This window comes from Electrona antarctica, assembly GCF_951216825.1.
Source record: "Electrona antarctica genome assembly, chromosome: 18".
In the NCBI taxonomy this organism is placed as follows: Eukaryota; Metazoa; Chordata; class Actinopteri; order Myctophiformes; family Myctophidae; genus Electrona; species Electrona antarctica.
The window spans coordinates 44,796,341-44,811,614 of NC_136799.1; the positions used below are offsets into that span (position 1 = coordinate 44,796,341).

The 15,274-nt window shown below is 43.1% G+C and overlaps 1 protein-coding gene across 1 annotated transcript in view; it reads right to left on the reverse strand.

The window, feature by feature from the left end:
• The window catches only part of dicer1 (dicer 1, ribonuclease type III), an 89,446-nt gene extending 74,379 nt beyond the window's left edge, over positions 1–15,067 (reverse strand). Inside the window, exons 1-4 of the mRNA XM_079527398.1 lie at positions 14,915–15,067; positions 7,498–7,549; positions 3,991–4,120; positions 931–1,196 (exon numbers count right to left, since the gene is read on the reverse strand). Of these exons, the coding sequence (XP_079383524.1) occupies positions 931–1,044 (114 nt within the window). The 5' untranslated portion in view covers positions 1,045–1,196; positions 3,991–4,120; positions 7,498–7,549; positions 14,915–15,067. The remainder of the gene's footprint in view (positions 1–930; positions 1,197–3,990; positions 4,121–7,497; positions 7,550–14,914) is intronic.
• Positions 15,068–15,274: the final 207 nt, after the last annotated feature.

The following is a 15,274-nucleotide window of genomic DNA, read 5'->3' on the forward strand; positions in this document are numbered from 1 at the left end:
GTCGGGAGGGGGCGGGGCGGGGGTCCCGAGACGTTGCCAAAGCATTGTCGGGGGTCCCCGGCCAAAAACGTTGAGAACCCCTGCAGTAGAAGACAGTTAGGAATATGTTCACGAAAGCATTTTTGATATGGTTCTGCTGTGGCCTATCTTGGCCTATGTTCACCTCAATTCCTCAAGTATATTCTTGGTTTTTGGATTTCTAAATTCACATGTTATACAAAACGAAAATCCTTCACGTTTTCAAGGCGGCAACGAGACTCACGGGGGAGTAAAACGAATGGAAATAAAGTGGTTTCTTGAGGTGAACTATTCCACGCGACACGTGTGAAAGGTTATTTTTGTCCCTAGTCATGGTCAGGTCTTATGCTGTCCAACGCCTCGGCCCAACTAATTGGGACTGAATAATTACACCAGCTTAACCCATTTTGGGCGGGAACCCCTTTTTGGTGTTTTAGGCATTATGTTATGCTTTAGCCGTTGCAAAATAGCAGATCTACAAGCTCATAGCGCGCCACCGACCGAGTGCCGCGCTACAAACTTGTAGGTCTGCTATTTTTGAAAAGTCGTGAAAATGTGGCGCAAATTTGGAATATATATACTCAATTCTTTGCTTCTGGGGGGGGGGGGGGGGGGGGGGGGGGGGGTCCTGAAACAACATATTTTCAGATAGGGGTCAGAGGCCATTTACATATCATTTTTGGGGTCCTTGACATGAAATATTGAGAACCACCGATACAGAGACATGGAGGTATTTCAGAAAACTGTCAGAATTTAGAAGACTTCATTTCGACCGTGAAAATCGTGAAAATGTGGAACAAATCTATTATTTCAGAATACTTTGTATTTATTTTGACATCAGGCCTAAATGGGTTAAGATGTTTCGGTAAAAAGAAAAAGAAAAAAAAGAACAGGCGGCGGGCGGCCCCTTGCCTGATATTTCCTAGGTGTGTAGATGTTGTCATGGATGGCCTCCTGTTGCCATGGCAGCCCAAAGAAAGGCCCCATGGGTGAAGACGCTGGGGTGACCAGCTGCAGACCTGCCATGCTTCACACACACACACACACACACACACACACACACACACACACACACAGAGAGAGAGAGGGGGGGTGGAGGTAGGGGGTGGGGGGGCTGGGCTCCTCCAGTCGTCCACTTATCTCATTTCATCCTTCTCTTTCCTCCTGTTAAAAGTTCACTGGGGAGAGAGAGAGAGAGACACACCCAAGTACAGGTTAGACTCATATTGTCGCGTATCGCCGGGCAGAAAACTTATTTTTTCTATATTTTACGTTTTTTAACCTTTTGAGTTGGTTTGTTTTGTTTTTTTGGTAAATGAACAGCCCTACTTTGTCATACCACGGCGCCACACGAAAGCGCCAAAAAGTAGCAGATCTGCAGTGTTGATTTCGTCGACTAATACTAAGACGAAAAAATGTTCGTCGACTACCTTTTTCCACTGACGAAAACTAAATGGAAACTAAATGAAAACTAAGCTATGATGACCAAAACTAAGACTAAATATACTGACAATTTCGTCTACAAAAAAAAACTAGACTAAAATGTTAGGAAGGGACTAGTGGACAAGAGATCCAGTATGAGTCATTTTACAGTTAGTTAGCCGATCTACAAGCTTGTAGATCGGCTATTTTCAGCAAGTGTAAAATCAGTCATTACGACGGCATCAAGGCCTAAAAGTACATTTTAGTCAACTAAATCAACTGTAGATTTAGTCGACTAAAATCAAATTACATGTAGTCGACTAAAACCAGACTAACACTAAAACATTCCAGGTGACTAAAACGAAATGAAAACTATTCAAGAGAGTCTCTTGAATAGACGAGAATTGCGCGAACGGGCGCGACCTGATGCGGCACAAACGGGACGAACCGAGGCGAATATATATTCAGGTCCAATTTCTCGTGGGGGCCGAGATCCCTGGTCCAATTCCTCATGGGGGCCCTGGCCCCCCGGCCCCCACAGACTCTACGTCACTGCAAGAGACTATGACTAAAACCTAAATTTGCTGCCAAAAACAACACTGCAGATCTGTAAGCTCGAGACACAGCGCCGAGCCACTGCAAGCTTGTTTTCCAGTATTCCAACATAAATCTTCTCTTCTGGTGTGGGGGGCCTGTCACAATTATTTTTGCTTGATCATCAATCGTTAAAAATGTCCGTAAATGTCCATACATTTTTTAACAGAACTAGCACATCTACAAGCTTACAACACGTCACTTTGTGATGCGCTGTAAGCTTGTAGATCAACTATTTCCGCTTTTTTTGTAAGGAAAACATTATTGAAAGTGATTAAATGTGTCAGTGATGTGACAGATTTGTATATTTAATACTTACTTGTTCTGCCGTGTGCAATTTGTAACATTCCAATGTTCAACGCAAAAATCATTAAATCTTTATTGGCAATTATTTGTGAGACAATTAATCGGCAACTTAAATGTAATTGTGACAGCCCTGGGTTTGGGGAGTGGGGGGGGGTCTCCGTCCAGATACATGTCATTTTGGGGTTTGACTTTAAAAACGTTGGGAACCACTGACATATATATATACATGCACAATCACCAAGAATACAATCAATAGTCTCCCTGAAAGAACACAATGCCCACTGAGCAGTACTATGTGGTGGCATTGTAGGCCATCAGTCCCTGGGGGGGTGTGCAGTAAGTAACATAACCTGAGCAGGCAGGTTTCCTCCTTCACACACATGGGCGTGTTGCAGCGACTGACACGCAACCGTCAACTGAGGTGTGATGCAAAACAATACGCCTTTTCAGTCTCTCTGTGTGGCGTGTAATGTGAACCGCACTGTTGTTTTTGTTCAGCACATTTCGATTTCAGTTTTAGTCTATAGTCTCTTGAATAGTTTTCATTTAGTTTTAGTCCATAGTCTCTTGAATAGTTTTCATTTAGTTTTAGTCCATAGTCTCTTGAATAGTTTTCATTTAGTTTTACTCACATTGTAGTCACCCGGAATGTTTTAGTGTCAAGTCAGATTTTAGTCGACTAAATCTACAGTTGATTTAGTGCAGGGGTTCTCAACCCGCGGGTCGCGACCCCTCGGGGGGGTCGCCAAATTATTTTAGGGGGTCCCCAAATTATTTTTAAAAAAAAAAAAGAAAAGAAAAGATTTTTTTTAAAATTTTATTTTCACGATTTTTCAAATATAGCAGACCTACAAGCTCGTAGCGCGCCACTCGGTGGCGCGCTATGAGCTTGTAGATCTGCTATTTTTCAATAGCTAAATTATAACAATGCTTAAAACACCAAAAGGGGTTCCCGCCCAAAATGGTTTAAGGTTATTGTAGCAGTCAATTTATATTGGGGGTCGGGAGGGGGCGGGGCGGGGGTCCCGAGACGTTGCCAAAGCATTTCCGGGGGTCCCCGGCCAAAAACGTTGAGAACCCCTGATTTAGTGGACTAAAATGTATTTTGGCGGAACTTTTTTTCCACTTGCTGAAAATAGCCGATCTAGAAGCTCACAACGCTTGTGAGCTTGTAGATCGGCTATTTTCAGCATGCAAACAAATGTGTAAAATGACTTATACTGGATCTCTTGTCCACTAGTCCCCTTCCTAACATTTTAGTTTGTATTTGTTGACGAAATTGTCAGTATATTTAGTCTCAGTTTCAGTCATCATAGGTTAGTTTTCATTTAGTTTTCCTCAGTGGAAAAAAAAGGTAGCCGACGAAACATTTTTCGTCTTAGAAATCAACACAAACCCCTTTTGGTGTTTTAAACATTATGTTATAATTTAGCTATTGAAAAATAGCAGATCTACAAGCTCATAGCGCGCCACCGAGTGGCGCGCTACGAGCTTGTAGGTCTGCTATTTTTGAAAAATCTTGAAAATATTTATTTCAGAAAACTGGAGGATTTAAAATGTTGAGGTCAGGCCTAAATGGGTCAAATGATAAGGGACAATATCGGTGGCACCCAACTGTATGTGTAATGTGAAACGTTAACGTATACTCACAGGTAAGGCCAGAGGTACTGGGCAGGCAAATAGCACTTAATCTGGGCTTCATCATAGACTATTATCCCTCGATCAACTCCTGACGAGGTGCCCCGCCCGCATCTCCCTCCCGCTCGCAGCTTGACCTGACCTGCCAACGCACAGCATGCGGACAATGAGCCTGATGAGCATGAGGTGAGTGAAGCATAGACATAAAATCTCATGACTCCAAAGTTTGAATGTTGCCGTTCAAGCAGCCAAACCAGTTGGGAGAATAATTCACAGATTCATTTCATTCATTCATTTATAGTTGAGACAATTCTGAGATCATTCACATTTGTGGAAGACGCTTCTAAGCGTGTATTCTGTTGCCTCTACAAATAGTCTTTCATCTTAAAAATAAAAAAAACGACGGCCCGGACGGTTAGCTCAACCGTCTGGGCACCTAGGCTGCCAAGCCAGCCGGACGGCGTGCCGCGGGTTCGACTCCCGACCTCGACGGCCTTTGCCATGTGTCACTCCCCATCTCTCTCCCCCTTTCCTGTCTAATTACTGTACCCTATCAATAAAAAGGCAAAAAACACCAAAAACATATATTAAAAAAAACAGATCAGATCTACAAGCTCACAACTGAAGACATTCCGGCTTCTATGGAATCCAAATGACTGAAATCAGCCAAGGGGACAGGCCTATATTCATAGTCCAGTTTTAGTTAATAAGGTGAGCACCAAAACGGTGGTCAGCCAATGAGGTGACACCGAAACGGTGGTCACCTAAAGCGTTATTCTAAAGGCTCATTCATAGTCTGGGTTTTCGGTGGTGAGCTGACCACCGCTCCGGTGGTGAGCTGACCACCGGAGCTGAAATAATGTTGAGCGGTGGACCGGTGGTGAGTAAAAACGGGCTGAGGCGGTGGTTTGCTCTTCACCGCGGCTCGTGACGTCATGTTGTAGTTCGGTGGTCACCTCACCACCGAAAATCCAGACTATGTATGAGCCTATAGTCTGGATTTCCGGGTGGTGAGGTGACCACCGAACTACAACATGACGTCACGAGCTGCGGTGAAGAGCAAACCACCGCTCTCCCTAGCCCTTCTCTCTGTTTTTACTCACCGTCCACCGCTCAACGTTATTTCAGCTCCGGTGGTCACCTCACCACCGAAAATCCAGACTATGAATGAGCCTTCAGGCTCATAGGCTGACCACCGTTTTGGTGGTCACCTTATCACCTAAACGTGGACTATGAATAGGCCTTGACAAAATGTATTCATCTACTAATTTACTTGATGAGACTAGCTGTTGTCTGAACAAAAACAAGTGGCCCTGAAGATAAGCACAGGTGATGGCCATATTCTTTTTATTTTATTTTTTGTTATAAGTCTGATGTTAGAGAACAGTTTCCGCTGAATTTGCGGAAAATTGTCAAAGGAACTTCCCCGGGCTTCCCACTGGCCTCCATTCACATTCACGATAAAAATCAGGACTCCGTAATCCCTTTATTTACCAAACAACTGCAGCAGGATGTGCGGATGGAAGCCTGACGGGCCGAGAGAAACGTTCAGGGTAAAGATGATGTCAGGGTGGAAACACAACAACACGTGCACTGATTTAACTCATTTAGACCTGAGATCAGATTCTAAAAATGCTACATCCTGACAGTTTTCTGAAAAAGCTATGTTTCTATGTCAGTCGTTCTTCGATTTTTCAAAAATAGCAGACCTACAAGCTCGTAGCGCGCCACTCGGTGGCGCGCTATGAGCTTGTAGATCTGCTATTTTTCAATAGCTAAAGCATAACATAATGCTAACACCAAGAGGGGCTCCCGCCCAAAATGGCTTAAACTCTGACAACATCCTCCCCAGCTTGGCAGGCCCAAGGAAAAAAAAAAAACATGGCCACTCTCCAGCTAACCAGCTACATCTTGAATATCGTCTCTGTCGAGGTGGAAACCTCATTCATACGTCCGAAAACTGCTACTTTTCAGCAGAGATTAAAATAGGGTGCATTTTGCATCCCAAAACGCAGTTTATAGTTAAGGGACGCAATAAAACAACGACCTCTGCATCCACGGGATGCACTATACTGTACTGTTTTTTATCCTAGTTTATTTTGCTAGCTTTAGTTATAATAATCATTTCTTCTTCTGTTTTCTACATGAATATAACCACATTATAACCATATCAAATGAAATGGGAGTTAAATGTAAAAAAATTGCAAAATATGACTCCTAACGTCGTTGAAGTGGGACTCATAAAATGTCCCTGTGAGTACCCTCACTAAAAACGCCGGGACAACGCTCCACACGTCCCAAACTCTTCTCCCTTCTGGCTCCAAAACTGTGGAATGCACTCCCCGTTGCAGTCAGAACTGCAGCATCACTCCCAATCTTCCGCCGTAGTCTGAAAACCCACCTTTTCAGACTCCACCATGGCCCATAGCACTTACCCTACCCCCTTAGACAGCACTTTTTAGACTTAGATAGCATTTGATTCAGACTTATAGCATGTTATGTAGACAGCACAATAATTGCATTGTATGTAGTCATAGCACTTCATAGTATATATGTACTGCATAGTATAGTATATATGTATAGTTTATATGTATAGTGTCATTATATAGATATGTTCTAGCTACGTTCTTAGCTTACGCATGTTTCTCGGGACACATTACATTGAAAACCTATTTACATCGATGTTTCAGGATTCAAATTCAGAAGTAGCGAGTTTTGAGTTTTGATGCTTTAGTCACTAGTGTGACGCTGAAGTAAGATCAAGTAGGGCGTTTAATTTCAGAGTGGGAAAAAAGACACGCGAGTTCAAGGACAATTCCATGCTAGAAGGCTTTCTTACCTTTATCTGTAGTCGTTACGTCCCCACCAAAGAGGTCCAGGGGTTATTTTGTGCAAAAGTGCATTATTGGCTATTTCCCCTACCGTAAGCCCTCAATGGGGGTTGGGTTTTTGTGCTAATTTGTGCTTATTTCCATCGAAATAAGTAGTAAAGTGCACTGCTTGGGATACTATTTACATTATGAAGAGAAGATATATACAAAAAAAATATGTTTGAGCGATGGAAGCGATGGAGCGAATTAAATTAGCACAACACCCCAATGCCCCATTCAATTCAATGCAATTCAATGAGGGCTTATGGTAAGGGAAATAGCCAATAAAACACCTGGACCTCTTTGGTAGGGACGTAACAACTACAAATAAAGGTAAGAAAGCCTTCTAGTATGGAATTCTCCTTTAAACTATGGATATCACCGGACAAGATCAATATTTTTATTGGGACAGAATAGTAGAAACCGCCTGGGCCATGGCTCAGTGGTCCAGGCACCTTGGCTGGTAATCCAGTATGGCAGTGTGCCGCGGGTTCGACTCCCGATCCCGACGGCCTTTACTGCATGTCTTCCCCCCCCCCATTTCCTGTCAGCCTACTGTCTGTCCCTCCATAAAAAATATAAAATAAAGGCGAAAGCCACAAAAAAAAACATTTAAAAAAAAGAAAAAAATAGTAGAAACCAATCTTACCTCTGTACAGAAGGGCAGTGATGGTGGGACTTGGAACTGGGGTTGCACAGCTCTGTGAGAAGAAAACAGAAAGGAGAAGGCTGAGAAGGCTGACATTTTGCCGACTCTTTTGACGACATCGGTATTGCAGCCGGATTTTTAACTACACGTTTTTTCAAGGCTATTTTTTTCAAGGCTTCAATAAGATTTATTAGATTTATACTTGGCTTCATGGCTTATAAATTCAATGTTCTCAAATGTTAAGCCATTATGGGCGGGAACCCCTTTTGGTGTTAGCATTATGTTATGCTATTGAAAAATAGCAGATCTACAAGCTCATAGCGTGCCACCGAGTGGCGCGCTACGAGCTTGTAGGTCTGCTATTTTTGAAAAATCGAAGAACGACTGACATAGAAACATAGCTTTTTCAGAAAACTGTCAGGATGTAGAAGACATTTTTAGAATCTGATCTCAGGTCAAAATGGGTTAATCAAACCCAGAGAGTGTTTTTCTTTCTTTTTTATAAAGTTTGTCGTCAAAACATCACTTATCGGTGGTCTGGGATCTGCCATTTTGAAAAGAATCACACCTGTGTGAAGTGATTATCATACATCATCTCATTCTGGCCAATCACAATTTGTGTCCTCACTTTTGTCTTCAATGTTTGTGTTTAAGCAATGTTTGTGTTACTCAAAGCTGGCCATTCACTGTCAATGGTATTCAATGTTTGTGTTTACAGTACACAAACTCAAAGCTGGCCATTGTCAATCAATGGCATTCCATGTTTGTGTTAGGACAATGTTCGTGTTTACACAAATCTTCTTTTCTGGGGGTCCCTGGCACAAACTATTTTCAGATAGGCGGTCCCATGGTCAAATACATCAATCAATCTGGGGGGTCCTTGACCTGAACAAAAATCAGGGATAGGAATTATTGGACCCCCAAACCTGTCACAGGGTCGGGCTCTAATGAAAGTCAGCCGATTCTGGGTGGGCAGCAGTCACGTTCAGAGCAGTGCATCTCAAACGTATTCACATCTAGGACTCAAGGACCCCCAAATTGACACATATTAGCCTGCGGACCCCCATTTGAAAAGATATGCCGAGGGAGGGACCTATGGAACGCTGAAAGCATACAGTACAAATGGAACGCAGAGCGTCCATTTGGTTCCTCACTATCGATCATTTGGCTGGGAACCAGTGTTGTTTTTGTCACAGTCTCTTGGATAGTTTATTTAGTTTTAGGTCACATTTTAGTCACCTGGAATGTTTAAGCTTTAGTCTAGTTTTAGTCGACTAAATCTACAGTTGATTTAGTAGACTAAAATGTATCCTGGCGGGCCCCGATGCCGTCGTAATGACTGTTTTTACACTTGCTGAAAACAGCCGATCTACAAGCTCTACAACGCGTCGCAGCCGTAGATCGGCTGTTTGTTGTTGCAACCAATTGTAAAATGACTTAATACAATACTGTATATCTCTTGTCCACTAGTCCCTTCCTAAAATGTTAGTCTAGTTTTTAATTTGACGAAATTGTCAGTATATTTAGTCTTAGTTTTAGTCATCATAGCTTACTTTTCATTTAGCTTCCATTTACTTTTCGTCAGTGGAAAAAGGTAGTCGTCGAACATTTTTCGTCTTAGTTTTATAGTCGACGAAATCAACACATAAACCTGCAGACAGAGACGGGCGACCTTTCAACACTTCCCCCCGACAGACGCAAAGCGGCCCCAAATCAAGACCACACGTCTCTCGCCTCGACCACCGCTGTGCCGCACAGCTGCAACCAATCCCCGGGGCCAGTCGGCGCAGCTCAGCAGACAGTCATTTTTAATGGTGCGCTCACACAACATTTGCTGCTGGTTAAAACTGCCGACCTCCCCCCCTCCTCCTCCTCCCCCCTCCTACATCCAGGCTCTAAATCAAAATCTAACCGTATTATTCACCGGGGCTGACTGCGTCGTCGTCGTCCCCCCCCCCCCCCCCCCCCCCTGAGAATGAAAACTATAAAGAGGCGCTGATGGGAGTCCTCCTAAATATCCTATGCCAAGGACCTGTTCCATAACACAGTGCAGTAATTGACAGAAACACCTTCATGCCCTGCATGGGTGTTGGTGGCCTACTGGAAGTGAGTGAGTGTAAGAATAGGCCTTAGGGGATTAATAGCAACAAAAAAAAACACACGTCTCACGTCTTTGACACTAGCGCCATTTATTTAATAATTACTTACAATATGTAGACTACTAGAATTATTTATGTAATATCCCGAGACATTAGGGGTTTTATAGAAGATGCTTCTGAACATATTTCATAGCTAGGTTGATCATTTTGATCGAATACCCTTTCATCTCATCAAATCAACTAGATAAAGTGGCCTCCTGGTGGCGCTATAGCAGGTCGTTCTGGAAAGTTTGGGGCAGAGTGCAAAGCATACTCTCTCGCCATGCCTTCGGCCTGGTGGAGACAATGAGTGAAATCAGTCATGGTGACTGCGAACTCTAATCCATGGGGCCTCCCTATGTAGGGAGTTAACAATATTAACCCGTTTAGGCCTGACGTCGAAATTTAAACAACGTATTTTTAAAATGTATTTTTTCTGAAAAACCTCATGTTTCTACATCAGTGGTTCTCAGTATTTCATCTCAAGGACCCCAAAAATTATATATGTAATATGCCGCCGACCCCCATCTGAAAATATGTTGTTCCAGGGACCCTCCAGAAGCAAAGATTTGAGTTAAAAACTGAAACACTGAAAGAATATATATTCGAAGATTTAAGGCACATTTTCACGATTTTTCAAAAATAGCAGACCTACAAGCTTGTAGCGCGCCACTCGGTGGCTATTTTTCCAATAGCTAAATTATAACATAATGTTTAGAACACCAAAAAGGGGTTCCCGCCCATAATGGGTTAAGAGTCAAACTACGGGGGTGGCCCAGATAAATGCTGCCTCTGGTTTGTCTTTGAAATTAATTACCAGCCCTTCCACATTTCCAGCACTTGTCAACTTTATTTCCATGACATAGCACTGATGTTGCACGTGCTGTGTCCAGTCCAGCTTCTGGACACGTGGAAATGCTTGTCTGAGGCTGGAGGTGAATCACCGCATATTTAGGAAATGTCCTCGTTTTTGGGTCAAGATTATGATGGACCGCCATGGCCAAGATCAGGGTGTTCATTTACTGCGTTTACACAGACATTCAGTGATGACTTGGAATGATCTGGCTGTGGCAATACAATCGGTACAAATAATGGCATGTGCTGAATAGAGCACCGAAGTCTGACGTCAATATCGGTAGAGGGTGCAAATCCACAGGTTCATGTACTTTTTATTTGCATTATAATCCCCATAGGGGGGTTTTAGATCGCCTCATATAAGAACTGTGTTTGAAAAAGACACCCCGGCCGTTTCACTCATATGGATATTAAGAATCAACTGACTGAGAGAAAATGCTAATGTTACTGCTACTGAATTAGTTACATTTTCAGTAGAAACAGACTGACTCAGAGTGACTGACTGTTGCAAACGATACAGAGACACCTCCATGACAATAACAGAGACAGCTTGTTTATTTATACTTATATGAAACGATTTTAAGATGAGCCCATGTTTTTCTCCATAGAGAAATTACTTCCGTGAACCAGGGGAATCGAAGGGATGAGTGAGTTACGTCAGGACTTCGGTGCTCTATTGATACATGTTCTTGTTATAATGCCGTGGTTCCCTCAGGGGTCCTAGAAGGGTTCCAGGGGGCCCCTAGCAAAATGAGTTATATATTATCACAATATGTCGGATCTGCGTGTGCATCCCGTAGATCTGCCATTTTCAAAACAACTTGGAATGTTTTGACATAGGTGTGATCAATCATCCAATCAAGTGATGAACATATATTCTGTCCTATATGTCACTTTTTGATTATGCCTGAAGAAGCCGGTCAGTAGACCGAAAGCTTGCTAAATAAATACATCGATTGTGCGCAGATCTGAGTGTGCGGAGCTTCCCTTTATTTTTCCTCATGTTCCCTTTGTGGCTCCGGCACCTCACTTGAGTTTTTTTCAGCGGATGAGCTATATTGAAAATAGCCACTCTACAAGCTCACAATGTGTCGCGATGCGATGCATTGAACATTTTGGATGACGTCCCAACCGGAAATGACATTGAATGTTGCCCAACAGACGCTCCCAGCGATGCGATCGGTTTTGATATCAATAAATCTCCATCCCGAGCGCTGGGCATTACTATTTGATAGGACGGAGAACTCCGTTTATGCCGCCCAGGGTGTTAAATGATGGGATTTCTCCATATAAATAATGGATCATTTCAGAAGCAAAACCTTCAAAATGTCTTCTAAATCTGGTCAACCAGGCCTGCAGTAGGCTATGCACTGGGCAAATGTGCATGACATAATTTAAATAAACTAGAAATACGAGGAAATGGCAGAGGGAGAAATGTACTTTTAACGACCGCCCGACAGGAGTTTTCATGTTGCACGGTAAGACTACGGTCATTAGTATTAACTATTATTGCCATCACCTGGGTGGGTCAATCGTGTAACTTTCGACGTTAAGCCGTGTAAATGTTCAACAACACACATGCAAAATAACACTGACAGCTATGAGGTGGCGAAAGCTTGACCGGCATAGCAACAGTTTCTAAACTATTTGGATTGGCCAATCGCTTTTTGGGGTGGGATTTAGCAAAGGGCTAATTGGGACATTCTGCATAATGAGTACGTTCTATGTTGATACTCTTAAGTCCATTTTGATAAATACTTTTGTACTTTTACTCAAGTAGATTTTGAATTCCAAAGTTGTACCTAAGTAAAAGAAAAAAGTGAGTACTTTTGCCACCACTGCTGACATGAAAATGTTTGAGAAGCACCATTCCAAATCCTGCTCGCCCCTTTTCCTTTACCCTGTCGCTCGCCCAAACTCACTCTTAGTTAGGCTGGGGGCATGTTTATTTCAGCTTGAGCCAAGATGATAGAAAGAGAGGCCAACAATACAGATAAAAAAAAAAAAACCTTCAGCCTTTTGGAAACACAGTCCGACAAGGAACAACAAATATTGAGCAAGATTTATGACACTGTGGTGGTGTCTGTCTGCACCACAAGGCAATACGACCGCGCCGTTTGATTCAACTGAAATGCAATACGAAGTGGTCTACTACGGCAAAACCAAAGGAACAAAAATGCAGGTTCAAGAAAATCGACAGTATTGCGTTTGTTTGCCTTTTAGTTTAATAAATGCATTGTGTTATTTCCAAAGTACATTTTTAATCGTGTTAACCAATTTTGATCTCAAATTTACCAAAAATCATCGTGATTATTATGATTCTTGCCATAATCAAGGCGCCTTACAGACCCCTTGTATTGGGGAAGCTGGTGAACTTGCATTTACAGCAGCGCCTGAATCGATCGGCGATTAAATCCGTCAACCGTGACTTCAATACCGGTCCGGCACGGGGGAAACCTGGAATTCAACCTTTCAACCGCCTCTACCAACTCTGACTCACAAGTATAAAAGATTAGCTAGGTCCTTGAACCTGTGCCAAAATCAGGGGAATATATAAACCAGGCCAAGCACACTTGACAGTGACATAAACAAGAAAGCCCTAGGAGCTGCCAGAGAAGCTACACGCAGCACACTGCAGATCCTTGCAAGCAAAGTCAAACAAACACATTACCGCACGGACACAAGTCAAGAGCATCAATGCTTCCAGGAGAGACCAATCTGTCTTTTCGCAGAGCAAAACGCTGTCAAACATGAATCTTCTCCTATAGCGCCATTAGTGCATTCACGGCTCTCATACCTTGTGTGTTCCTGGGTCGAGTTCCAACAAAGCTTTCATTAGGGGAGTTATTGAATGATTACTACAGCATTACAATTAAGCACACCGACTTGTTTTGCCTTTACACAATTCAAGCGGCGGGGTGCCACAGTGGCGAACCAGATTAACACAGTAGCACGGATTGAAACGTGCGACTGACACCATTACCTCAAAACAACACTAGCTTGAGGCTTGGTGTTTATAAAGTACAGCTTAAGAGCGTACAGTTAGCACACCACAGCAGTTCTCAAAGTGGAGTCCGGGAACCCTCAGGGTTCCAAATGGAGCCTTTTAAGAGGAATAGAACTCAGTGTGTACAAATAGAACTGAATGGACCCGACACTCTCAAGTCATATGGATCATAAAATAAATAAAAACGTGAGAGAACCAATGACAAAGAATATGGTAACACTGCACCCAAGTCACATTTTAGGGATCAAATAAGTTGTATATGGTTTCCATGCATCTCGTGGAAGAATTGATAAATGTAGCAAATGTCCAGCAATTTCATATTCACATAGCAAATAAGTTAAATCACGTATTGCAACTTATTACTGCGCTATTACTAGATATATGGATGTTTGGCACTGGAGAGACCAGGGTGAGTTAATCAGCAACACCAAAACACAATATGACCCAAATGTGGATGATCAGATATAATAAAACATAATTAATTTATTGTAAATAGATAGGCTACATTATATGTGACAAAGAGAAATGGCTTCGGAATGCAATGGCCCTTCTGTCAGACTGTCTGTCACCCAGCTACATCTAAAATATACTCAAAATGTAACAAACACAAAGGTGATACAAAAAAAAAAATATATATATATATATATATATATATATATAAATATTGCTACAATAAACACACAACAGAATGCAAACGGACTTGAGCAAAGCACCGTTTGCTTCCACATGGAATGGAACCTCTTGTTGGTGTTGGTGTGACAAGTGTGCAGTTTGTGGACTGAACCAAACAGTCCCTCATGCGGTGCTGCGCCGACATCGGGCATCTATCCAATTCTGTGACTTCAGGGGGTCGCTCACTCGACTCATGTCTTATTATATTTGTATTGCTTTTAAAGAGAAGGCCGTGCATTTGTTAATTCACTCACACCATTTCCAGCATGTTTTAATACAGGCAGTGCGGAGTGGACGGAGTTATTTTATGAGCGTCTTTTTAGATTAAGTAAAGTGTCAAAAGGCCAAGCAACTAAACAGCGACCTCTGCGTGGTGGAGTCGCAGAATTCGATAGGTCGCCGACTTCGGTGCAACGGCGTAGTTAATATGAAGACAGATGCTAAAGCTAGTAGCGACCAAGCTAACTAGCATGGGGGGGGGTTAATATCATGATGGGCTAACGGCATGCTAACCAACCTGCTGCTTTATTCCCTCCCTCGAACCAAATACCGTGTTATTATCAACGTCACACACACACACACACGCGGTGCAGAAAGCAGCATGCATGTCTCCATTGCTGCACAGTTAGCACGCTTTGCTACCAGCTAGCCTCCATGTATACATACAGACACACACACACACACATAAGGCCGACGGGTCGCACACACTTGTCTGAACAGGCGTTTATCATCCAGCTCGTCTCACCAGAAAGTGGTATATGTATTTATTCGGGGCTGAAATGGTTCCGCCTGACCTGACGCCCCCCGCCGCTCTTGCCCGTTCCCTCCAGCCGCCGTGCGGTGCCGATTAGCAGGCTGTGTTGCTCGTCCATCCACCGCTATGGGACCACCGCTTCCTCCTTGCACCTGGGCCTCAGTGTTGCCACGTCTTGTGTCACGGTGTGTGTGAGAGAGAGAAACAAGCACATTGGGTCTGCAAAAAACGGCGAGGGTTTTTGCCATGCCAATCTGTTCAATCAGCCCCCCCCCCCCCCCCCCCCCCCCCCAAAAAGAAAAATAAACATTTGGATGATCCAAGATTGCTTTATTTCTCATTTGTTCAAAT